The following is a 25,354-nucleotide window of genomic DNA, read 5'->3' as shown; positions in this document are numbered from 1 at the left end:
TGAGCTTCCTGTAGAAGTAGTAGAGGCCAGTTCAGTTGTGTCATTTAAGGTAAAATTGGATAGGTATATGGACAGGAAAGGAGTGGAGGGTTATGGGCTGAGTGCGGGTAGGTGGGACTAGGTGAGAGTAAGGGTTCGGCATGGACTAGGAGGGCCAAGATGGCCTGTTTCCGTGCTGTGATTGTTATATGGTTATATAAATGAAGAATGAATCAGCAAATATTTGGTCCAGTTCTGGAAGCTTAAAAGGAGGCAGCAAATTCTGCATAGGGAGAAATCTTTGCATGGAGCCGAAATGGCTGAAAGTTAAAATGTCATTAGCTCAGGTGTTGAGTAGATTTGACTTGGGTTAAGATGTTGACAGCAAGCTTTAGCAGTTTTTAAACTGTGGAGGGCAGAAAACTGAATCAGATTTATGGGAACAGTCAAGACTAGTGGTGGATTAGGATTTTGACAGCAGATAGGCCAAAGCTAGCAAGAGGCAAAACAAAACAATATACTGAAATATACCTACTCCTTTTTTCTAGAAGCGAAATGTGAAACTCAGCTTGCTTTAATTGTATACTCTACCAATCTTTGTTCTGTCTCTTCCAACCATTGAAACACAATATCTCTTAAACTACACTTAATCCTTGTTTTGCAGTGATAGGCCATCCAACAAAATGCTTTTTGACTGATTATTAAAATCTAAATAGATATTTGTCAATTTATAACTAAGATTCTACATTCCTCATGGGTATCGTTCGAATCTTTTATTTCTAATACCTTTTACAATTAGTTAAAACTTAAAGGAATTTCCTCCTGAGAAATCAATTTCTTTGTGAAACTGTTTTAAAAACTGTAATCAGTTTCTTTTTTAAAATCATTTACATTCATGAACACACACTCACACCCCCCCCCCCCCCCACCCCAGTTTTTTGTGAATCTCATTGCTACCCTCTGGTAAGTCAGTAACTATGGATAGTGATTCTGAGATGATAGTTTTGGTTCCTTTACTTTTTAGCATGCCAGTTAACCAGCTGTAGTTATCCTGAGAAAAGTCAGCTTCCTTATTCATGATTTTAGCATGCAGATATGAACATACCAAATATCATGCCATATGACTTTTGTTAGACATTATAGAATAGGTTAATGCAATTTGGAAAAAGCATAACTGCTCGATTGCTGGCATGCCTTTTGCTGGAATTAATTTCTTTTTGTGTTTTTCTTAAGGTTATTGACTCACAGATTCCTTGGAAGCAGTCTCTCACAGATATACTTTACCATTCACAATAAAGTCACCCTTTTCTCAAGTGTACCAAGTCTACTTAAAAAAATTAGGTCATTAATATAAGGGATTTAGTTGGACAGCAGCATAAAGTTAGCAGTAAAGATAAGTGATAAACATGAAAGCTCAGTAAGTAATTAGTATATCTTAGGCTTGTCTCTTACTGTAGTAAAAACCACAAAAATACTTCAATAGGAATTAGTCATTTCATGTAACTCACTGATCACAGCCAATGCAGCGTAAAGCAAATTTGTTGAGCTGAATTATAAATAATTTTCATTGTTGAAATTGCCCCATTCCTGTGCTAAATTATTCTTTATTTATTACACAGGCTGTAGAAGAACTGTTCAATCTTATGCAGCTATTTGTAGCTCAGAGACCAGATATGAGAGAAGAGGAACTGGAAGACATTAAGCAATTCAAAAAAACCACCATTAGCTGCTATTTGCGATGTCTGGATGGGCGCTCATGCTGGACTACACTTATTAGGTAATGAAAGCAAATAATATCAATAATTATTTAAATGCACTCCACATAATGGGCTTAGATTTGAAAAGTATTGTATTAAATGAGAAATCCTAATCAGAATAGTTTTGGAAGTTGATTCTGGTGAACCTATAAGGTTGATTATATCTCTGGGAATCAGACTGAAAGTAAAATTGAAATTTGACCATAACCTAATGAAATTTATTTCTTCTGTGTATTCTGAAAGGCAAGCACATTATCTCATAGATCCAACCTATTATGTATTTGGTTAATTTTATGGATGTATTTTTCCAGTAGTTGGCAATTAAAATCTGTGCTACTTCTGTATATGTCCTCCCCCAAGTTACGATGGCATTCCATTCCTGAGAACTGCTCATAACCTGAACAGTTTGCAAATCGGAAATGTAGCAGCCTACAAAGCAAGGTCCCCTTGGATCCCATGCCTCCTTACTATCTCAATAAGCCTTGCATCGGGTACCTTATCAAATGCCTTGCTGAAATCCATATACACTACATCTACTGCTCTACGTTCATCAATGTGTTTAATCACATCCTCAAAAAATTCAGTCAGGCTCATTAGGCACGACCTGCCTTTGACAAAGCCATGCTGACTATTCCTGTGCAAATTATGCCTCTCCAAATGTTCATAAATCCTGCCTTTCAGGATCTTCTCCATCAACTTACCAACCACTGAAGTAAGACACACTGGTCTATAATTTCCTGGGCTATCTCTACTGCCTTTCTTGAATAGGGGAATAACATCTGCAACCCTTCATTCCTCCAGAACCTCTCCCCTCCCCATTGATGATGCAAGGATCATCGCCAGAGGCTCAGCAATCTCCTCCCTCACCTCCCACAGTAGCCTGGAATATATCTCATCCAGTCCCGGTGAATTATCTAACTTGATGCTTTCCAAAAGCTCCAGCACATCCTCTTTCTTAATATCTATATGCTCAAGCTTTTCAGTCTGCTGTAGGTCATCCCTACAATTGCCAAGATCCTTTTCTGAGGTGAATACTGAAGCAAAGTATTCATTAAGTACTTCTGGTATTTCCTCCGGTTCCATACACACTTTTCCACTGTCACACTTGATTGGTCCTATTCTCGCACATCTTATCCTCTTGTTCTTCACATAATTGTAGAATGCCTTGGGGTTTTCCTTAATCCTGCCCACTAAGGCCTTCTCATGTCCCCTTCTGGCTCTCCTAATTTCCTTTTTGAGCTCCTTCCTGTTAGACATATAATCTTCTAGATCTCTTATCATTATCTAGTTTTTTGAACCTTTCGTAAGTTTTTCTTCTTGACTAGATTTACTACAGCCTTTGTACACCGCGGTTCCTGTACCCGACCATAACTTTCCCTGTCTCATTGGAACGTATCTATGCAGAACACCATGCAAATATCCCTTGAACATTTGCTACATTTATGCCATACACTTCCTTGAGAACATCTGTTCCCAATTTGTGCTTCCAAATTCCTGCCTGATAAACTCATATTTCCACTTACTCCAATTAAATGCTTTCCTTACTTGTCTGTTCCTATCCCCCTCCAATGCTATGGTGAAGGAGAGAGAATTGTGATCACTATCTCCAAAATGCTCTCCTACTGACAGATCTGACACCTGACCAGGTTCATTTCCCAATACCAGATCAAGTACAGCCTCTCCTCTTGTAAGTTTATCTACATTTTGTGTCAAGATACCTTCCTGAACACACCTAACAAACTCCACCCCATCTAAACCCTTTGGTTTAGGGAGATGCCAATCAATACTGGGGAAATTAATATCTCCCACCATGACAACCCTGTTATTATTACACCTTTCCAGAATCTGTCTCCCTATCTGCTCCCGGATGTCCCTGTTACTCTTGGGTAGACTATATGTAACCCCCTGGGTTACCTCAGGCTCGCTCAGCTCGTTTCGTCTAGGGGGAGCAGCCTTCGGCCCCGCCAAACTGGGTAATCAGCTGGTGTGGATGCTGTGTGATGTCCCCGCCTCGCTCAAAAACAGACTACACCATAAGCAATTAAATGAGTACAATTTATAAAGGTTACTATAACTAAGTGATTAATAACGATACAGTATATATGAAGAAAAAAATAAAGAAAAGGTGCCAAACTTATCAAAGTCCAAACCACTTCGTGCACAACCGTTGGAGCTCAATTACTGAAGTCTTCTGGCCATCATTCAATCCCCTCCGAACTCCTCGACTCGCAGCTCAGGAGCCTCCAAGTGCTCAACCAAGCACATCTAGCTTCATCCCCCCCTCCTCGGAGTACCTCTCGGCCTCTGACCCCCCCCTTTGTGGTCCGATCCTCGCCCAGCTTACAGCATTGCATCCTCTCTCTCGACCCCCTCGCGCCGATCTGCCCAAAAGCCCGTCAACAAAAGCTTACAGACTCAGAAGAAAGAACATTAATCCCCATTTGGTTTACAAAGGAATACCATTCTCGTTATCAGTAAATTAGCATTCCTGCTAGTTAACAAAAAGAAGAAACCCCCTTTACACTCTCCCCCCACAAAATAAAAGTCATGTCCTCATGACTATTAAATAACTCGCCACCTTTCCTGCCAACACACCGTAACCCAAGCACAAACAGTGACATTTCCTCCCCACACAGTAAACCTCACATCCTGTTAGGCGCTACTTAGGCCAACTATCTGGGAGTTCCCTAACCCTTCTGAGGCCTCTGTACCCCCTCACCTAAACCCTTCAGGCTCGGACACAACTGGAGATACCTTGGGGCCACTACCAACTCTTCCCTCAACCTCTCACTCATGCCCCACACTGCACACAGCTAACCCTCCCCGCTACACCTGACTCAATGGGAGAAGGGCCAAAGGTCTCTTCCTCAATCGAGGGAAAGTCAGCAAAAGGCAGCATGTACCACACATCCAGCACATCATCCATCGAATCTGTATTCTTCCTCATTTCTGTGATCAGTAGCTGCTGTTTGATCTTCTCCAAACGGAAACACGTGGCCTGCACTGCTCCCGCAGTCTCGTCAGCCTCCTGTTCAGTATTTACTGCACTTCTCTTCAGCTTTTTCTTCCTCATGACTTCTTCCTGACCAACTTTCAGATTTTGCACTTCATTTGAACTGTCAATGGTCATCTTCAGGTTCCCTTCAAGCTTCCGCTTCTCTTCTGAGATTTGTCTGTAATTTCTTCACCTCCACAAACTCCCCTCTCTGGGTTCTCAGTTTGCTATTGCCCTCAGTCAGACAACTTTCTTCATTCTCTACAACTTGTAAGTCTTCTGAATGGTTCCAGATCACTTTCTCCAGCCTCTCCGTCTTCATTTCAAACTTGATTCCGTAGAGACAGTCACTCACGAGCTGCGACCTTTGCCAGCCCTGGCACGTGTCCCGAAAACACTTTAACTCGGTAGTTCTCAGCTGCTCCTGCAACGACCTCACTTCATATTCTCCTGAGGCAAATCCAAATACCAAGAGATCATCCACATACACCAAAACTCCAAATGCATCCACATCCCCTATGGTCTTCCACCTGCCCCGCAGGAAGGTTGCAAGGGCTCCAGATATGCCCTGTGGCATCTTTTCAGACCCGAAGACCTAGGGACTTTATAACGGCCGTCTTCTCTTTGTCGGCCTCTCTCATCGGGATCTGGTAACATCCACTCCTCAGATCCAGCACCTTAAACCACATCGCACCACTCAGACAGGCCATCGCTTCTTCGGCCCTCAGGGCCATATTCTGGTCACTGACAGTGCGCCTCTTCAGCGCACTATAATCCACACACACGCTGCCTACGTCTTCCACGGCTGTAGGGGCCAGTCGCCGCAACCTCTCTCTCTCCGAGGTGTCTTCAGCAGTCAACTCCCCTACCTCGTGGTATTTCGCAGCAACCACTAAGAGGGCCTCACCCTCAGATACTTCCCCCAGGCCGTACCACCACTGGCTCTTGTTTGAATTCGGTATCAGCCCAATGCTGCTACACACGTCCGCACAAGCAGCTCGAAACTCTGGGTGCATCGACTATGCCTCCAAACAGTGCTCACCCGCCTCCTCCGGGCAGGCCCCCAAGCACACCAGCAGGATATTGGTACTCTCTAGAACAGAAACGCGGCCCGTCTCAACAGTGTCCGGACACATCAGCATTAACGATTCACAAACCTCAGTCTCCTCCACATTTGCCTCTAAGAACTCCATTTTCACTGACCAACAACCGTCGTCTGGATAATCACCGGCATTGGTACCCCGAATCTCCAGTGTCATCAGTGTTGTCAAGGATAAATGCTTCCAATAACGGTTATAAAACAAACTGTACAGCAACTTAACCGGCGCCCCGGTGCCGAGGATTGCTTTAACTTGACTTCCGTCCATCCGTAACAACACCTGTGCGCATGGCCCCTCTAAGCCTTCAGGAATAGAGTCTGTTCCTTTCGGGAGTTTGTTGGTACATTGCTGGGACCGTGCTCCCCCAGAGACCCCAAGCCGTTCCCCCACTGGGCCTCCTCTAAGTTTCCCGACACCTCTCGAATCAACGGAACAACTGATCCCCTTGACAGATCCCCTTGGCACCACAAGCAATTTATCTGCCCCCCTAAGCAAAAAGGGATACCCTAAAAACTTCCCACCAATCTCCTGCCACGGATGTGATAAGCCCCCCAGCTGCGGCATTTGACTTCCAGTCGAACCACACGCATTTTCCCACACTTTCCCAGAACTGGCAGCGGTCACTTCAAGGTAATTGTGCCCGACAGTTCTAACAAAGTCACCAGCCCGCCTACTCAAACTTTCAACCCGTCCCTGTCGCTCTCCCTCAGCCAAGCACTGCCACTCATGCAACAACTGAGGGGTCCGCTCCGCCCACGCCTCCGCCCTTTTAGGGCTGGACATTATTACAACAACCAGGCGGAGCCCACCACTGCTGAAACATCCCAACCTGTTACTCCTCACTCTCCAAGCAGTACGGACAACCCATGGTCCCACCACCATTTCGTCAGCACTAGTCGGAACTCAAACAACGACCTCCAGGCTACCAACAGCAGCCACTCCACCCAACACACACGCAGTGATAACCAGCAATCGCACACCCACAAAGGCACACCAGCTCTTCGCCGCAGACACAATTTAAAGAGGGTGATCACACAGCTTCCACAGAAATCAACCCCGGACGAGCACCCCACAATGTAACCCCCTGGTCGCCTCAGGCTCGCTCAACTCGTTTCGTCTAAGGGGAGCAGCCTTCGGTCCCGCCAAACTGGGTAATCAGCTGGTGTGGATGCTGTGTGATGTCCCCGCCTCGCTCAAAAACAGACTACACCATAAGCGATTAAATGAGTACAATTTATAAAGGTTACTATAACTAAGTGATTAATAACGATACAGTATATATGAAGAAAAAAATAAAGAAAAGGCGCAAAACTTATCAAAGTCCAAACCACTTCGTGCACAACCGTTGGAGCTCAATTACTGAAGTCTTCTGGCCACCATTCGATTCTCTCCGAACTCCTCGGCTCACAGCTCAGGAGCCTCCGAGTGGTCAACCAAGCACATCTAGCTTCATCCTCCCTCCTCGGAGTACCTCTCGGCCTCGGACCCCCCGCTTTGGAGTCCGATCCTTGCCCAGCTTACAGCATTGCGTCCTCTCTCTCGACCCCCTCGCGCCGATCTGCCCAAAAGCCCGTCAACAAAAGCTTACAGACGCAGAAGAAAGAACATTAATCCCCATTTGGTTTACAAAGGAATACCATTCTCGTTATCAGTAAATTAGCATTCCTGCTAGTTAACAAAAAGAAGAAACCCCCTTTACATATATATAAAAAAACACCCTGTAGAGTCATTGACCCCTTGCTGTTTCTAACTTCCACCCATAGAGACTCAGTAGACAAGCCCTCCGTGACTTCCCTTTTTTTGCAGCCGTGACACTATCTCTGATCAGCAGTGCCACACCCCCACCTCTTTTGCCTCCTTCCCTGTTATTTCTGAAACATCTAAAGTCTGGCTCTCGAAGTAGCCATTCCTTACTCTGAGCCATCCAAGTCTCTGTAATGGTCACAACATCATAGCTCCAGGTACTGATCCACGATCTAAGCTTATCTGAGTTTTTCCATAATACTCCTTGCTTTAAAATAGACACATCTCAAACCATTGGTCTGAGCGCATCCTTTCTCCATCACCTGCCTATCCTCCCTCTCGCACTGTCTACAAGCTTTCTCTATTTGTGAGCCAACTGCCCCTTCCTTTGTCTCTTACCACCCCCCAGCAATTCTAGTTTAAACTCTCCCCTGTCCCTGCCAGGATATCAGTCCCCCTTGGATTCAAGTGCAACCCATCCTTTTTGTACAGGTCATGCCAGCCCCAAAAGTGATCCCAGTGATCCAGAAATCTGAATCCTTGCCCCCTGCTCCAATCCCTCAGCCATGCATTTATCCTCCACCTCATTCTGTTCTATATGCTCTTGTCACGTGGCACAGGCAGTAATCCCGAGTTTAGTACCGTTGAGGTCCTGCTTCTCAACTTCCTTCCTAACTCCCTATAGTCTGTTTTGAGGACCTCCTCCCTTTTCCAACCCATATTGTTTTTACCAATATGTACCACAACCTCTACCTGCTCTCATTCCCATTTCAGGATATTGTGGATGTGATCAGAAACTTCCCAGACCCTGGCACCTGGGAGGCAAAATACCATCCGTGTTTCTTTCCTGCATTCACAGAATCGCCTGTCTGACCCCCTAACTATAGGGTCCCTTATTACTGCTGCCATCCTCTTCCTTTCCCTACCCTTCTGAGCCACAGGGCCAGACTCTGTGCCAGAGGCGCAGGCACTGTTGCTTCCCCCAGGGTGAACTTGGTACGATCAAACATAAATTTTCTTTTCACTGTTTTGTACTCCATCTCTCTTGCAATAAAGTCCAATAAATATTACCCTCCAAATTGGCTGGTGAATGGGCAAATTTCTGCATTAATAGTTTTTACTAATGTATCATGATACACTCAGATCCCACTTAACGTTGAGGATACATTCGTCGACGGTGGAGTGCTATGTAAATCAGCGCAATGTTGGGTCATTGTAACATTTTGTAAATGCACATGAATGCCTGATTTTAAAAAATCAAACCTGAGATATATGATGTATTGTTTTATGTACACACGGTAATTCGTGGAGTTACAAATGTGCAAGTAGGCCTAACCTGCACATCAGTGGAGCAGCAACACATCGCAGCAGGCAGCGGAGGGAAGTGGGTGGTGGTTCCATCTTTACATCTTAGAGGAGGACCAGGCTGTGGGTCCTCCTTTAACTTTGGCTTCAATTAGGCATTGAAATTTGATGCCCTTTTGTTAAGTTTTCTCTCATGAAGCAGTTTTCAGTTGCAGGAAATCATGTCGAGAGCACCTCTCTGTGCCTTATTGCTTCACTGCCAGTCAGGGTATTTGTCGATGAACTGGTCCATGATTTGTGTGATCATGGTAATGCTAGTGCTGAGAAATTTTGTGGTGAGGTTACTTGCTGGTGTTTCCTCTTTTCCATCTGTGTCCTCAGATTCACCAGGATGTGTTGCTCTTCCAATTCTCTTCGAAGCTCTTTGTTATTAAGGCTCTCCACATGAGTATGCAGTATCTCTTCAACATCGCCATCATTAACATCCTCTAACCTTGCTTCATTGGCCAGTTCATTGATACTTTGGATGACTGAAAGCTTTGGATATCGTTGCATGCTTCTGGCCATGGCTTCTTCCTCGCTCCGTTAATGCAGCTTGAAGTTACTTCATCCCAGGCTGCTCTGATATTGTCTACAGCTTTCATGATGTTGTAGTTTTTCCAAAATTGCCTGATGGATCATTTGTCTTGTCCTTTTGTTTCCTGTACAAGTTGTGTAAATGTGCAACAAAGGTCGTAGACTTTAAAATTTGATATTACTCCTTAATCCATTGGTTGGAGTAATAATGGTCGTGCTGGGTGGAAGGTAAACCACTTCTACAGGAATGCAGCTCTGAAGTGTGTCAAGATTCACAGGGTGGCCTGGGGCATTATCAAACACCAACAATGCTTTATCCTCACAGTACAGCTTCACAGCTAGACAAAAATGTGAAACAAACCAAATTTGGAAAACATCAGTCATCACCCAGGCTTTCTTGTTTGATTTCCAAATCACTAGTAAACTTGAATTTAAGATGCTTTTTTTTGCTTGTGGTGTTTCAGAGTGATATACAATCATCGGTTTTAACTTAAAGCAACATGCACAAAATGCTTGAAGGAACTCAGTAGGCCAGGCAGCATCTATGGAAAGGAGTACAGTTGATGTTCTTGCTTGAGACCCTTCAGCAGGACTAGAGAAAATAAAATGGGTAGAGTTAAAAGGTGGGGGAGGGGAGGGAGAAGCACAAGATAGGTAAAATCGGGAGGTGGGGTGAAGTAAGGAGCTAGGAAGTTGATTGGTGAAAGAGATTTCGAGCTGGAGAAAGGGGAGTCTGGTAGGAGAGGAAGATAGGGAGACGAACCCCTTGGGAGGCGATGGGCAGGCAAGAAGATGAGGTGAGAGAGGGAAAAGGGGATGGGAAATGGTGAAGAAGAAGGGGAAAGGGGGTAATTACTGGAAGTTTGAGAAATCGATTTTCATGCCATCAAGTTGGAGGCTACCCACATAGAATATAAGGTGGTGTTCCTCCAACCTGAGTACTTTACTTCATACCTCCCCCTCCCAGTTTCACCTATCACCTTGTGTTTCTCCCTCCCCTCCCGTTGCCTTTTAACTCTACCCCTCATCTTTTTTTCTCCAGTCCTGCTGAAGGGTCTGCCCAAAACGTCGTCTATATTCTTTTCCATAGTTGCTGCCTCGCCATTTTGTGTGTGTTGCTTGAATTTCCAGTGTCTGCAGTTTTTCTCTTGTTTGTCCTTTAACTTAAAGTCACCTGAAATATTGCCTCCTAGCAAGAGAGTTAACCGGTCCTTTGCAGCCTTGGACCCAGATGCAGGTTTTTCTTTTTGGGAGTTGGAAGTATGAGAAGTCATTCTTTTCCACATTGAAGACAAGCTTGAGAGGATGATTGTTCTTTTTAATTATGGGCTTCAGTGTTGCAGGAACTTCCTGAGCTGCCTTGCAGTCTCCACTAGCCGCTTCACCAGAGATACCTATGTGTTAGGGAGGTTACTGTGCTGTTTAAATCTATCAAACCAATCTCTGCTGGCTGTGAATGTTACCAACATACCTTCTTCTTGAATATGATTGAAGATGCTTGTTGCCTTTTCCATTATTACCAGCTGGCTTAGGGGCATGTTTCATTGTGTTTGGTCATCCACCCACATATATTTAATCTATTTTCCATTTTTTTAAGCAAATGCCTCCTTGAATGATTCACCTTTGTTGATGATAACTTTGAGGTAATTGTTGCAGAAGCTTTTATCTTGTCTGCATTTTTTTAATAATTGTTTTGATTGTCGATGTGGCCTATTTCAAAGAGTCGCCAATATCAACCTGATGCTCACCAGCTTCCAAACTCTGTATCACTTGCAGTTTCACATCCATGCTAAATCTTTTCCAAGACACCTTAGATGTACTGCCCTCACTGGAAGTTGCAGGCTGTTTTCCAGATACTATAGGTGAAAAAAAATGGAATAAATTGATGAAGGAACAAGAATGTTTACACACACGTGGGAAGCAGAGTATGAACTAATACGTGATTGGCTGTGAGTGGCTCAGAGTGTATGTAAAGCCCTCTTATTGACCGATTGAATGTTTATTGTAATGGTGGCTGCTCTTGAGAAGTTTTAAGTGTTGTTTAGAATGAATTTTGGTCATTTTTAAAAACCGATATAGAATAGAATAACCGCATTGTAATGAATCAGTGCAATGTGGGGTAGTGTTATGTGGAGTCTGAATGTATCTTCATCTGATAAATGAATGTCACATTTATAAGATCCAAAGTGGTTAATGTCTTTTCCCCTTATGTATTTGTGCACTCACTTTACTTACTTGGAATTTTGATATGAAATTCAATTTGGCTGGGGCACAGAGTTACTGACAGTAAATTGTTTGCTTATTTTAATTCATTTCCACTATACTTGAACATCTAAGAGGGTCTCTATTTTGCAAGTTTACATGAATGCACAGCATTTCTTTCTCTTCCCAAATTTTATAACATAACATGTTATATTTAGTTTCATCCACCAGCAGCTTGTCTGTTCTAGCAATTTAAGGCCGCTCTCAATTTGTTAAACCTTTTAGTAGAAGCATGACTGTTTGCCCTAACTTTGCTTCAGAAGAGTAAGTTTCCTGTATGTGCTATTACATTTCCTCTAATAAACATATAATACTTATATGGGTACAAGTTTCCTGATGTATTTCAATACTTGAAGTTTATTGCTAATGGCATATTTATCCATGATATATGTAAGTGACACAATAGTTTGCTTTTTGAAACAGCAGCGTGGTATATTACAAATATAAGTTACGTAGACCAGCATTGGCTTAAGTTATGCATAATTTACATTTCAAATAGGCTAAAATAAACATAATAGCGTTAGTACAAGTTAAAGGGGGGTGGAATGTATTGTTGAAAATAGTGTTAGGGTTTACGTGGCTAGTGGGTGTGTCAACATTCACCAAGATCTTCAGATAGCACTATTTCATAATTGGGAGAGGGGATGCAGTAGATTAGTATAGAGCACCAGGCAGGGGAGAAGGTGGACTCAAAGTAACAATCATGGGGGCCTGAGAATAACAGTGCTGGAGGGAGTGATGGAAGTAACAAAATGATAATTAACAAAACAAGTCATCCAGCTGGAAAAACATGTCAAACTCTTGGTAGCAGTCAAGGTGAAGGAACCCTGTAACTGATTCTGTAGGGTGATTTAGACTCTAATTTAGGGGCCTGAACTGAACAATACATGTGCACCTAAGCTTGGGGAACTTAGTTCTAACTTCTGGAAGTGTATTGCTGTAGAGATCTTAAAGATTGAATTCAGCAGTGTGTAATAAGTTTGTACCATGCAGTAGAAGTTCCAAACCCATATATAATGTTATATTTTCATTAACAATTAAAATTAATATCTTAATGAATTAAAAAGCCATTAATCAATCCATGTTCTTTGTAATAAATTTATACAAAATTTGTGCCATTTTAAATGATTAGTTTTGATGATTTATAGATTGAAAGATATATGTAATTGTAAGGGAAATAGGATAGTGATTATTATAGCTATATTAGATTTTTCTGGTAATTGCAATAAATAGGGATGCTGTCAAAAACAAGCAATCAGAGATAATGAAAATGTATGTAAATGGCATTAATCATTAGTGGATTGTGGTATTCCATCAAAATATCTCATTTTTTTAATATGCCTTATTTCACCATTTTATTATTACAGTGCCTTCAGAATACTCTTGGAGACAGATGAAGATAGATTGTTAGTTGTTTTCAATCGGGGTCTGATTCTGATGACGGAGGTACATTAAATTGGTTGTCTTTTATTCATTGTTGTGTACTTTCATACTCTGCATTTGAAAAAATATGAAATTTGCACGTGTATAATGTGCCATCATATATTCATTTCAGAACTACCTATTTAAATGGACCCAATCTAAGCCCAAAATTCCAAACAGAATGCATTCAATAGTATCCTCCTGAACTTTTGTGGGTATATCAGAAAGAACGTTTCAACATGACTAACTTAACTGATATATTAAGAACAGCAAGAATGAATGGCATGTTATCTATTAAAAATCAATATGCTTAATTTTCCTTTGTCTTCCCTGCACCTCAAATCACTGAATTGCAATTAATTGTATTGTGTATTCTCTTGGGAATTCCATTACTGTCCATTTCTATAAGATACCTTGCATTCCTTAAGGATTTTGTGGTCCTTTATGCCAAGAATCGTATGGACATATTTGTAGTTTGGACAAACTTTGAACCACATGACTTTGTTTGGACTTGGACAAGACTCCATCCAGCAAATCAATGTTGTACACAGAAAAGGGGCAACAAAAATGTCAAGAGACTGAAAACTTGTTTCGGATCAACAAACAAGAGCTAGAAAAGTTGGAGAAAAAAGTAGAGCTCTGTTTGATACTAGCTTCCAAAGCTCTACAAATTTTTCCTTTTTCTTCTTAACTAAATCTATCATCTTTCGACATAGCCCTTTCTATAGCTGTCTTAAGGAGTCGTGGTCACTGTTCCCTAACTGTTCACTTACTGAAAGGTCAGGCACCTGGCCAGACTCAATACCCAACACCAGGTCCAGTACAGTCCCTCCTCTTGTTGGCCAAGTTTGCTGATGATATAAAGACATCTGGAGAGGCAGGTAGAGTTGAGGAAGCAGAGAGGTTGCAGAAGAACTTGAACAGATTATGAGAGTGGGCAAATAGGTGGCAGATGGATCATGCACTTTAGTAAAGGAATAAAAACATATTTTCTAAAAAGGGAGAAAATTCAAAAATCCAAGGAGCAAAGGAATTTGGGAGTCTTTGTGCAGGATTCCAGAAAGGTTAATTTGCAGGTTGAATTGGTGGTGAGGAAGGCAAATGCAATGTTAGCATTATTTTCAAGAGGACTAGAATATACAAGCAAGGATGTAATGCTGAAGCTGAATAAGGCACAGCTGAAGCCTCACTTTGGGGTATTGTAAGCAGTTTTGCGCCCTTTATTTAAGAAAGGATGTGCTGATATTGGAGGATGACTCCGGGAATCATCGATTGTAGGCTGCACTCGCTGGAATTTAGAAAAATGAGGAGGGATCTCATTGAAACCGATTGAATGTTGAAAGGGCTATGTATAATGATGGTGAAGTCTAGAACCAGAGGGCCCAGTCTCAAAATAGAGGGACGTCCATTTAGAAGAGAAATTAGAAGGACTTTCTTTAACTAGAGGGTGGTGAATCGGTGGAATTGAGGCCAGGTGACTGGGTGTATTTAAGAAGTTGATACATTCTTGATTTGTCAGGATGCAAAAGGTTATGGGGCGAAGGTAGGTCAATGAGGTTGAGAGGGAAATGGATCAGTCATGTTGAAATGGCAGAGGACCCTGATGGGCCGAATGGTCTAATTCTTCTCCAATACCTTATGGTCTTACTTCCCTATACTTGCTGAGAAGACCTATGACCCTTTCTACCTATGTCATTGGTGCCAGTGTGCACCATGACCTCTGGCTGCTCATCCTTCTCCTTGAGAATATTGTGCAGCCGCTTTGAGATATCCTGCACCCTCGCATTTGGGAGGCTGTCACCATTCTGGCTTTTCTTTCATGGCCTCAGTATCTCCTGTCTGTCCCCCTAACTATCAAGTCTCCTATCACTATTGCTGTGCCTGAGTTTGCCCTTCCCTGCTGAGCCTCAGAGCAGGTCATAGTGCCACAGGCCTGGGAGCTGCTGCTGTGCCCTGATTGGTCATAACCCCCCCCCCAGGGGTATACTTGTTGCTGAGAGGAATGGCCACAGGGGAACCCTGCACTAACTGCTTACTCCTCAGGTGGTCACCCATCTACTGTCTGAAACCTGCACTCTGTGTGTGACCACCTCAGTAAAGATTTAATCTATGAGGTTTTCAGTCTCCCAGATAGTCCCAGCTCCAGCTCCAGTTCCTTAACCTTGTCAGTCAAAACCTAAAGTTAAATGCACTTCCTGCAGTTATCTCCATCAGGAAGACTATTAGGTACCCTGCAGTCCCACACTTTACAGAAGGAGCTTTCCACTGCTTTAACTATTATCCTGCCTGCATTTATTACACTTCTGGCTCTAAATTCTTAAGCTTAACTTCTACAATGAACAAAATTATTCCAAAAGTCTCATTATTTGCCTCTACCTGTTGTTGGCAAAGCCGGTTGTGCTAAATCCTGACCACTCGAAACCAAGCCCACTTCCACATTGCCTCTTATACCCTGCTTCCTTTCATTGGTCATTCCTAATTTCCTAATAACCCAGCAAATCCCCACTCTGCATACAAGTCCGGACAGTCCACATACTTTTTAAAGCTAGCACGTAAAGTCCACAAGGAACAATCTCCAAACCACTCTGTGATCTCTCGTTCTGTAGACCAAACTTGTTGCAACCTTGAGAATTGTTAAAGTGACAGGGAACTGAAGTTCATCATTGTGTTGACAGACAGCTACCCAAGCACCACTAGTTTTTGTACAATTTTATCTTTATTGGATTAAGTTGATTTTGTTAAGAAGAATATCTTAAAATATAACCATAATTTTTTTTTTCAGTCTTTTAATACTTTGCACATGATGTACCATGAGGCTACAGCTTGCCATGTAACTGGAGACTTAGTGGAACTTCTCTCTATTTTTCTATCTGTTTTGAAATCAACTCGACCGTATCTACAGCGGAAAGGTTTGTTCAGTTCTCGTATGTTGAGGGTAGGCTTGAAAATGCATGTCTGTGAGATGAACATTAGGTTGGCTAATGCAGAGTTTTGGTTTTATTGTTTACTTTTGATGACTTGATTTTCAGCTGGCTGTTGGAGTATTTTTAATATTCATTTTGCTTCTGTGGACATAATTACAGAGTATCAGATTTAAAATAAATCTGTCAATCATATTCAAGAATGAAGCAGCTAGGCTTTCAAATTACAAATATATCTGCAGTCATGTTAAATTTTAACATTTATGATATTTTCAGTTGAGATACATGAAAGGAAACAATGATTAAATATTATTTCCTGCTAGGCCACATTTTTAAAGCAGAACTATGCGTACATGAATTAGTAACCATGTGTACTTATTATACTGCATTTACTATTTCAAATTACTTTTGTTGGTAGACTTTGTTTACAATAGGATGTTTCATGTTGCCTTCTTAAATTGCTTATTATTTTCAATAAATGAGATATTTTATTTGCAGTTATGTTGAAGTATTTTCAGTTTCAGATTCATTTTTTTCACCTTGCATTTGCAGATGTTAAGCAAGCCTTGATCCAGTGGCAGGAAAGAATTGAATTTGCTCACAAGCTTCTCACGTTATTGAATTCCTATAGTCCTCCAGAACTTCGAAATGCTTGTATAGGTAATAGGACCTTTAAATTGTACTTCGGCTAAATAAGTCACCACTTGAATCTTTGATTCATCTGGATGAACTAGTGTCATCCAGAAAGTAAATCTTCAGTGTTATTTGATTGGCAAAGCAGTTCTTGGAAATCTTATGCAATGTGGTATTTGGATTCACAAATTTACCAGTTAAATCTCTGCTCCCTGACAGTTAAAAGAATCTTGCATATGAAATAGCTTTGCCAACTTTAATGTAGTTTTTGCTGTATGTCATAATTCTGGCATTTGTAATAATTTAGCACATACCATTCAGATACTAATGTTTGGTTAATAAGGGAAGAAGTTAGTAAAGCTTGAAGCATAGTCATCTATAATTTCAGAATATGCTGCTTACTTAGAGGGAAAAAAAGCTTAAAATAATGGAGATTCTGCTTCAATTCAGTGAAAAAGTAGTTTCGTTTGACATCTTAAAATAGTCAAGTTCCAAACTAGTGTTAAAAAATTATATGAAATTATATGTGAGTGAGCTATATTGAGCTATATTAACCCAATTTTTTTGTGTTGTAATGTACGTTTTAAAAATTTCTGTTGTATTGAATGGTGAGTTTCAGTAACTTATGTAAGTTCCTCATTTACCGCAGCTTTTCGCAGTATGTTCATCACATACCAGTTACAAGGTCATCAGATTTAAGGATTGATTCAGAATGCCGAAGTTATTTTTACTTGAAATATGATCTTAAGAAAAGGGTACACAATTACATTGTAACCTATTACATGAGATATAAAAATACATTTTAAAACAAAAGATAGTTTCATTTGTAACTGTGAAGAAAATTCAGAGCAGCTTGATTCTTTTTCATTTGGCATGCATTAAAAGCCCCTTGTGTCATAAATTTATGAGTTCCAGAAATATTAACAAAAGTGTTGTTTTTCTGATCTCTTCCTATCAAATATCAACAGAATTGCAATGTGTGGCTTTGTGGAATTATACCGCACAGTATCTGTGAAATTATATTTTGTACAGATATAAAAACTCTATATTGTTTAAATAGTACAGCCTCAGAATAGAGGGGCATCCTTTTAGAATGGAGATGAGGAGGAATTTCTTTAGCCAGAGAGTGGTGAATGTGTGGAATTCTTTGCCACAGGCAGCTGTGGAGGCCAATCCTTTTTGTATATTTAAGGCAGAGGTTAATAGATTCTTGGTTGGTCCGGGATACAGGGAGAAGACAGGAGAGTGGGGCTAAGACAAAAATTGGATCCACTGTGATGATATGGGAGAGCAGATTCAATCAACTGTTGGTCTAATTCTGCTCCTTTATCTTATGGTCTTACAATATTTCTGTAGTATAGTTGTATGTAGGGATTCTCCCTGTATGATGACACAATTTATGGCTGCAAAATTCTGCACTGTCAAATCAGCTTAATGGTCAACTCCAGAGAATTTTTTAAAACACTTGTATAAAATGCTCTACTCCTTCATGTTAAGCAAAATTGTCATTTCTTTCTAGATGTTTTAAAAGAACTTGTTCTTCTGAGTCCTCATGATTTCCTTCATACTTTGGTACCATTCCTTCAGCACAATCATTGTACATACCACCATAGTAATATACCAAGTAAGTGCAATCTTTAAGTAATTAATCAGCATTTTAAAAAAAATTCTCTTTAATTGTCTTTGAAAATAATGCTTTATGTATCATTAAAATTTGTTTTACAGTGTCTTTAGGCCCCTATTTTCCCTGTCGTGAGAACATAAAGTTAATGGGTGGAAAGAATAATATCCGCCCTCCCCGTCCAGAGCTCAATATGTGCCTCTTGCCCACAATGGTGGAAACTAGCAAGGTATGTTGAGCCTCCATGGAAGTGTTCTAATTAGGACAAGGCTTACAAGTATGGGTACTTTTTTTAAAGACAAATTAGAGAAACAGTCATTTTTATGCAGAGCTTTTGTTGCTCAATTTCACAACCACCTGCGTTTCAAATTTCTGACCATCAGCACGGTGATCATATAAGGTAATGACTGCATTATTACATGCTTAAACAGTCCTGAGGAAAAGGGATACCTGAAATATCTGCATATGCATCTTTACATTTACTCATAAAAAAGATAACTTGTGCTTATTTAATGGTTTCTTTCTTTTAATTTTTTTGCATTTATATTAAGTTTATAAAGTTCTTTTGATGATGATTTTGATCTCCCTTTATTTATTATAATTTAAGCATAGGTATGTTTTATGGATTTGTTTTTGTGTTTAAACCTAGTATTTATTATTCAACCCACAGAACTGTTTGTACTTGAATTTCCATCTGGCAGCTCTGATGCAAACTTGTACTATCTGTTACCTCTTGTATTCTATCTAATTTAAAAGAAAATGGTGTTTGATGTACTATCCAAAAAAGTAACTGTGAACATTATATTTTTTGTCCATTAATTTTTGTACATAAAAGTATCATTTACGTTTAGTACACGGCATGCTTCCAAAGAAGCACTATGAACTATTAGTTGTTTTGACTCTCACAAACAATGCCTATACAGGAAATACCCCAAAGTTTAATTTTATTCCTATTCCAGGTTTCAGGGTTTCGAGCATAAAAATATATTGATATTTAGTTTTTGGACTGCATGTTAAATTTCTATTTTCAAACTGGTGAAGACAAATGGTAACAATTTTGTGAAGACCTTCTTGTTTCTTCTAATTCTAGTTTGTTTTTCAGGGAAAAGATGATGTTTATGATCGTGTGCTAGTCGATTACTTCCTTTCATACCATCAGTTCATCCATCTCCTGTGCCGAGTAGCAGTGAACTGTGAAAAATTTACAGAAACCCTGGTGAAATTAAGTATGGACTAACCTAATCTGTTTGAATGGCTAATTATTTGTATTTTAAACTGTTTTTCTTTAAACTTTGTTGCTTTAGTTTCTGATAATTAAAATAAAAATCATTAATTTGAATAGTTTATAAATGTCCTTGTCAGATGCACTTAAGCGCTGTTCAAAAGCCGTCGAAAATGCTTCAGTGGACATCAGGTCAGTTCAGAGATCCAACATTTAAGATTGGGTCAAAAGTTATTTTGACTCTGTTGGATGGCTTTTGGATCTAAATCTGAAGCAGTTTTATGCAGCAGGGCAGGCGAGATTTTATGGTGGGTGGAATCTGGGACTAACTGACACTTCCAACAGACTTCTGTGATGTAGTACAGTTTTGCTTTGTAATCTTCAAACAAAGCTCAGTAGCATAATTTCAGATTTCATTTTTATGTGCAGTTACATAATCACTCTACAGCATCCTTCAAAACGTGACAGAAGCTTAGATATATACAGTACCTTCAACTTAGAAAGCAAATCAAGGTAGTTTATTGGGATAAAGTCATGATATAGTTTCTAGTGAAAATGATAAATTAGGTAAAAGGATCAAGAAGGTAGGTTTCAAAGATAAAATGAATAGGAGGTGCAGGTACAGAAGAACTAAGGAAGTCATTTAAAAGAGTAACGCTGGAGAGATGATTAGACAAACAATATTGGATAAGTATTATAAAGTGCAAGATATATAGAATCCCAATAGAGGTCAAGTTACTTTAGGGAGAGGAAATTCTATTTTTTAAAAGATATATAATTTATTTTTAACTTTTACCCAGTCTTAGTTTCTTCTATTGCTGCTTCCCCTTTTCTTAATTTTTCTATGGGTTAAAGCATTTGGCTCATTTATTGTGGGGAAAGAATACTTGAAATAGCTTCAAGAGATTGGGGGTGCAGTTGTGGGAGTTTTGTTTCGGGACATACCAGGAATTTTTACCCATGGTGTAGGAAGCAGACAACAAAAGCTCACTGATGTAATCCTGCATGTGCATTACATGCTGCTTAGAAAGGGTTAGGCTGCTGAGGGTCAGATGGACTTTAGTGGGATGTTAACTGCATTTCCACTCCTGGGAGTTTCTGCATAAAAAAAGTTATGAGAGCCCAGTTGACAAAAATTAAATGTGGTAAATGTCAGAATCAGGTTTATTATCACTGTCTAATACGATATGAAATCTGTTGCTTTGCAGCAGCAGTACAGTGCAAAGGCATAAAATCACTATAAATTACAAAATAAATAACTAGTACAAAAAAGAAATAATGAGACAGTGTTTATGGACCATTCAAAACTCTGTTGATGGAGGGTACAAAGCTGCTCTTGATCTATTGAATATGGGTCTTCAGGCTCCTTGTACTTACTCCCTGATAGTAGTAACAAGAAATGTATTATAGATGGTGAGGAACATTAATAATGTATGTCACCTTCTTGAGGCACCGCCTCTTGAAAATGTCCTCAGTGGTGGGAGGTTTGTGCCTGTGATGGAACTGGTTAAGTTCACAACCCTCTACAGTTACTAATGACCCTGTGCATTGGAAGCTTTATATCAGGCTTTAATGTAGCCAGTCAAAATACTCTCCACTGTACAATAAAATTTGCAAGAGTCTTTAGTGACATACCAAATGTCTTCAAACTTCTCTAACAAGGCAGAGCTATTGGTGTAACTTCTTCTTGATTGCATCAAGTGTGTTGGGCCCAGGACAGGTCCTCAGAGATGTCGACACCCAGGAACTTAAAGCTACTTCTTTTCCACTACTGATCCCTCAATGAGAGCTGGTGTATGTTATCCTGATTTCCCTTCCCTGAAGATAGCAATCAATCCTGTGGTTTTGCTGATACCGAGTGTGAGATTGTATGCGATACCACTCAACCAGACAGTCTACATTGCACCTCTTCATTACTATCTGTGTGATAGACACTTCAATTAATAAAAAAATAAATGAACTTGAAGACTTAATGAATCAGGAAGAAGAAACTTTGATAAATTATCTGTATTGCCATTAATTCCTTTATGACTTTAAAATTTAAATCATTATTCGTATTTAATTATTGAAATTGTAAGATTTAGAAGTTTTAATTTATTAACTTTATTTGAATCTATGTAAAATTTGATTTCATTACTTGTTCTAAGGTTTCGTATATGTAACCACTATAGCTTTTAACGGTTTCTTCATAAATTATCCAAACTTTATGAAAACAAATTACATACCAGCCATTTGCATGGCATTCCATTTGAAAACTTATTTTAACTCACTGTTGAAAATTTAGAAAGATGAGTGTGCCTACATTGTCCATTATTGAACTGTAGTTCAAATTGTTATTTTTGCTTCTTCATTGACTGTGTGGTTTATTGTCATTATATAGGTGTCCTGATAGCATATGAAGGTTTACCTCTGCATTTAGCATTATTCCCTAAACTGTGGACAGAGATTTTCCAATCTCAGGTATTTTACCTCTTTTCTCATTTGTGGTGTGCTTTAATTTCACCTTTGAGAATAAATAAATTGTGATAATTATTCTGTATGATTAAAAAGTTTTTTTGAATTTTAAGAGTCTGACAATATTGATAATTTGTTGGCATCTCTAGTTTTAGATTATTTTTGGCTTATTGAGTTAGATCCTTAACAGGTAACTTATGAGTGTTATAGAAAATTAAAAAGCTGCAAATGATGGAAATCTGAAGTAAACACAGACAATGTTGAAAACTATCAGCAGGCCTAACAAAGGATCTTCAACTTGAAAAAATTAACTGTACTTCTCTTTTCACATATGCTGCCTGACCTGTTGAGTGTTTCAAACATTGTCTGTTTTTATGTTTCATTATATGAAATAGATTGATGTTAAAGTTATGAAGTGTTTCATGGACAAGTATGTATATGGAGATGTTTTTTTAAAAATGCTACCTTTATTCTAAAACTATACAATCCCTATTGTTTCAGATATGAGAGATGATTTTCATCGAGATGTGTCTGTGAAAACTTGCAATCTTTATTAGTAATTTGGATGAGGGATCAAGCTTTAAATATCCCAGTTTGTAGTTGATGCAGTCAGGTTGTGAGGAGAACAAAGGCTTCAAGGAGATATAGCCAGTTTAAATGAAAAGGAAAGGATATAACAGAGGGAATATAAGGTCGTCCACTATGGGAGGAAAAAATGGAAGTTTTTTTTCTAAATGCTGAGAGACCAAAAGGTGTTAGTAAACAGAGACCTTAGACCAAAAGGCATATCAGGATTAGGTCATTTGGCCCATTGAGTCTGCTTCATTATTCCATCATTGCAGATTTATTTTCCCTCTGAACCCCATTCTCCTGCCTTCTCCCCATACCCTTTGACGCTTTTACTAATCAAGAACCTATCAACCTCCACTTTAAATATACCCTAGGACTTGGCCTCCAAAGCCAACTGTAGCAATCAATTCCACAGATTCACCACCTTATGGCTAAAGGAATTCCTCCTGGTTACTGTTCTAAAGGAATGTCCTTGTTTTCTGAGGCTGACCTTCTGGTCCTAGACTCCCCCACTTTAAGAAACATCCACTCTGTCCCTTCATTCGCAGGATCATTCTCTTGAACCTCCTCAGGACCATCTCTAATGTTAACATATCCTTTCTTAGATAAATATTCCAAGTGACCAGTGCCTCACAAGGCCTTAGCAATACTTTCTTGCTTTTATATTCTAGTCCTCTCAAAATGAATGCTAACATTGCTTTTGCCTTTCTTACCACAACTAATTTCTTAACACTACAAGTTAATCTTTAGGAAATCCTGCATGAGCACTCTCAAGTCCATTTGCACCTCTGATTTCTGAATTTCTCACCTTTTAGAAAATAAAAGAGTGACAGGTTATTCTTGTTTAGTGTTTTTTGAACATTAATATGAACGTTTAGCAAGCAATTAGGAAAGCAAGTAGTAGTTTAGCCTGACGTGAACAATTTTCAGTACAAGAGTAGACAAGTTGACTCCAATTATTTGGGTTTTTGAGATAATACCTGGAATATTTCATAGAGGTCTGGTCTCCCTAATCTCCCACAATGATGTACTTGGAGAAAAAGATTACCAAATTTATTCTGGAGGTGGGGGTGATATTGTATGAGGAGAGATTAAACAGACTGAAGAATAGGAGGTGATCTTATTGAAATATACAAAAATGCCCACAGGTTTGATGTGAACAATGTTTCTGAGCCTGATTTTGAGTAACTAAAAGTTAGTTAGTATCAAGTTGAATGCAAAGGACATAAATCATTGGAATTCTGTACTCAAGTGGACTGTGGAGATTCAGTGAAGGAAGAAGTAAGAGAGACGGAGGGACACTCAGATATTAAGGAACCAAGGGGTATGGGGTTAATGCTACAAAGTGATGCTGACTATTGATAGGGCAAGCACAAGGTGCTGAATTGTATATACTACACCCATATCTTTTAAGTTCTTATGTATGAACAGTTTTCCCTATAGTTGCTGTAAAATCAACAATTTACAGCAGGATAGAAATCAGTTAAAATTTAAATTATGCAATATAACTTAATATGCTTTGTTTTGGTGCCATTAGTTCTGTTCATGACAAATATGCACTTAATAGTTGACACATCAAGTCAGTGGTACCTCAAAATAATGCCATTTGTCAGCCCATTCACCTAGCTAGAATTGTTACCAGAAGTCCTCCCTCCAGCTGTGCAAATACTTGATTCAGCTACACAGGGTGAATTTCACTGGCCAGAATTATCCAAAGCTATAATGGTAAGGTCTTCAAGTTGGTAGTACTTCTTGTCTCCATTGAAGAGGGCACCACTGGTGAAGCTACCTAAAGACCTTTAACAGTGAATAAAACTCCATGCCCAGTATTGTAGCATCAAAGTAAAAAAGGATTTTAAATAGTTTTGAATGTCCCTAATGTAATTAATAGACAGTTTAGCTAAAAACACATAACTAAAAGCATTAAATGGAAAATATTTTTAATAAATTAATGTTTGGCTCCAAAACCAAAACTCTACAATTGCTGTTGAAATTAATGGCAGAGGAAATCCTGGAGGTACTTTCCTCTCCTTTGGCAATACTTGTAATAAGTCTAGGGCTTACCAATGTTTAAATGATGAAACCTCTGAGATTCTGTTTGGAACTGTTGGAATTAGGTGATGATGTCTAGGTCATTGTAAAGAGTAACTATTCTTTAAAGTATATGAAATTCAGCCATGTTAGTTACTTTGGGGGCTGAATTTTCTCCATGGGGAAACTGCTAGTTAGAGAACAGAAGCAAGACCTAACCATCTTTAGCTTACTGATCCTCTTGGCTGCTAAGAGAGAAACAACTTAATACTGCACAAATAAACCTCATTAAGTTTTCTTTTTGTACACTTCTCATTTGTGACTTTCTTTTCCAGTCAACTATGGCAAAGAATTGCGTTAAACTGCTGTGTGATGAACCAGTATTTGCTGAATATATTAAGTGTATTCTTATGGATGAAAGGATCTGTATAAACAATAATGCAGTTTATACTTTTCTTGCTTGTTTCCTCCCCAAGGTATGTTGTCACATTTGTTTCCACACTGTAATCAATATTCATTATTAAAATTTCACCTGGTGTCTTACTCTTATAGAATTTTTTTAAATCATTGCAAACGCATGGTATACGTTAAGGAAATTTGATTTGGTTGTGAGTGTTTATGTGTTGGTCTCTGATGGATTATTGGGTCTTTGAGAGTAAGTGGCTAGTTTTGGTATTTAGAGCTGAATTAACTGTCACCTCTGACTGTAAACTTAACAGTAATGCAGGACCTCGACATATTCAGGTTAGGGAATAAGGTTACT

At 39.6% G+C, this 25,354-nt stretch overlaps 1 protein-coding gene across 7 annotated transcripts in view; it reads left to right on the top strand.

Annotated features, from left to right (window-relative positions):
• Positions 1-25,354, top strand: part of usp34 (ubiquitin specific peptidase 34) — a 319,734-nt gene that overhangs the window by 245,870 nt on the left and 48,510 nt on the right. For all 7 annotated transcript variants that reach the window (XM_059986017.1, XM_059986013.1, XM_059986016.1 and 4 more), the window contains exons 68-76: positions 1,599-1,756; positions 13,085-13,163; positions 15,922-16,048; positions 16,613-16,720; positions 18,213-18,317; positions 18,419-18,543; positions 19,417-19,540; positions 21,917-21,996; positions 24,927-25,067. In XM_059986017.1, the coding sequence (XP_059842000.1) occupies positions 1,599-1,756; positions 13,085-13,163; positions 15,922-16,048; positions 16,613-16,720; positions 18,213-18,317; positions 18,419-18,543; positions 19,417-19,540; positions 21,917-21,996; positions 24,927-25,067 (1,047 nt within the window). The remainder of the gene's footprint in view (positions 1-1,598; positions 1,757-13,084; positions 13,164-15,921; positions 16,049-16,612; positions 16,721-18,212; positions 18,318-18,418; positions 18,544-19,416; positions 19,541-21,916; positions 21,997-24,926; positions 25,068-25,354) is intronic.

Source organism: Hypanus sabinus, chromosome 12 (genome assembly GCF_030144855.1).
Source record: "Hypanus sabinus isolate sHypSab1 chromosome 12, sHypSab1.hap1, whole genome shotgun sequence".
NCBI classification, from domain to species: Eukaryota; Metazoa; Chordata; class Chondrichthyes; order Myliobatiformes; family Dasyatidae; genus Hypanus; species Hypanus sabinus.
The sequence above is the reverse complement of the archived record's forward strand: the minus strand, read 5'-3'. Positions and strand labels throughout refer to the sequence as shown.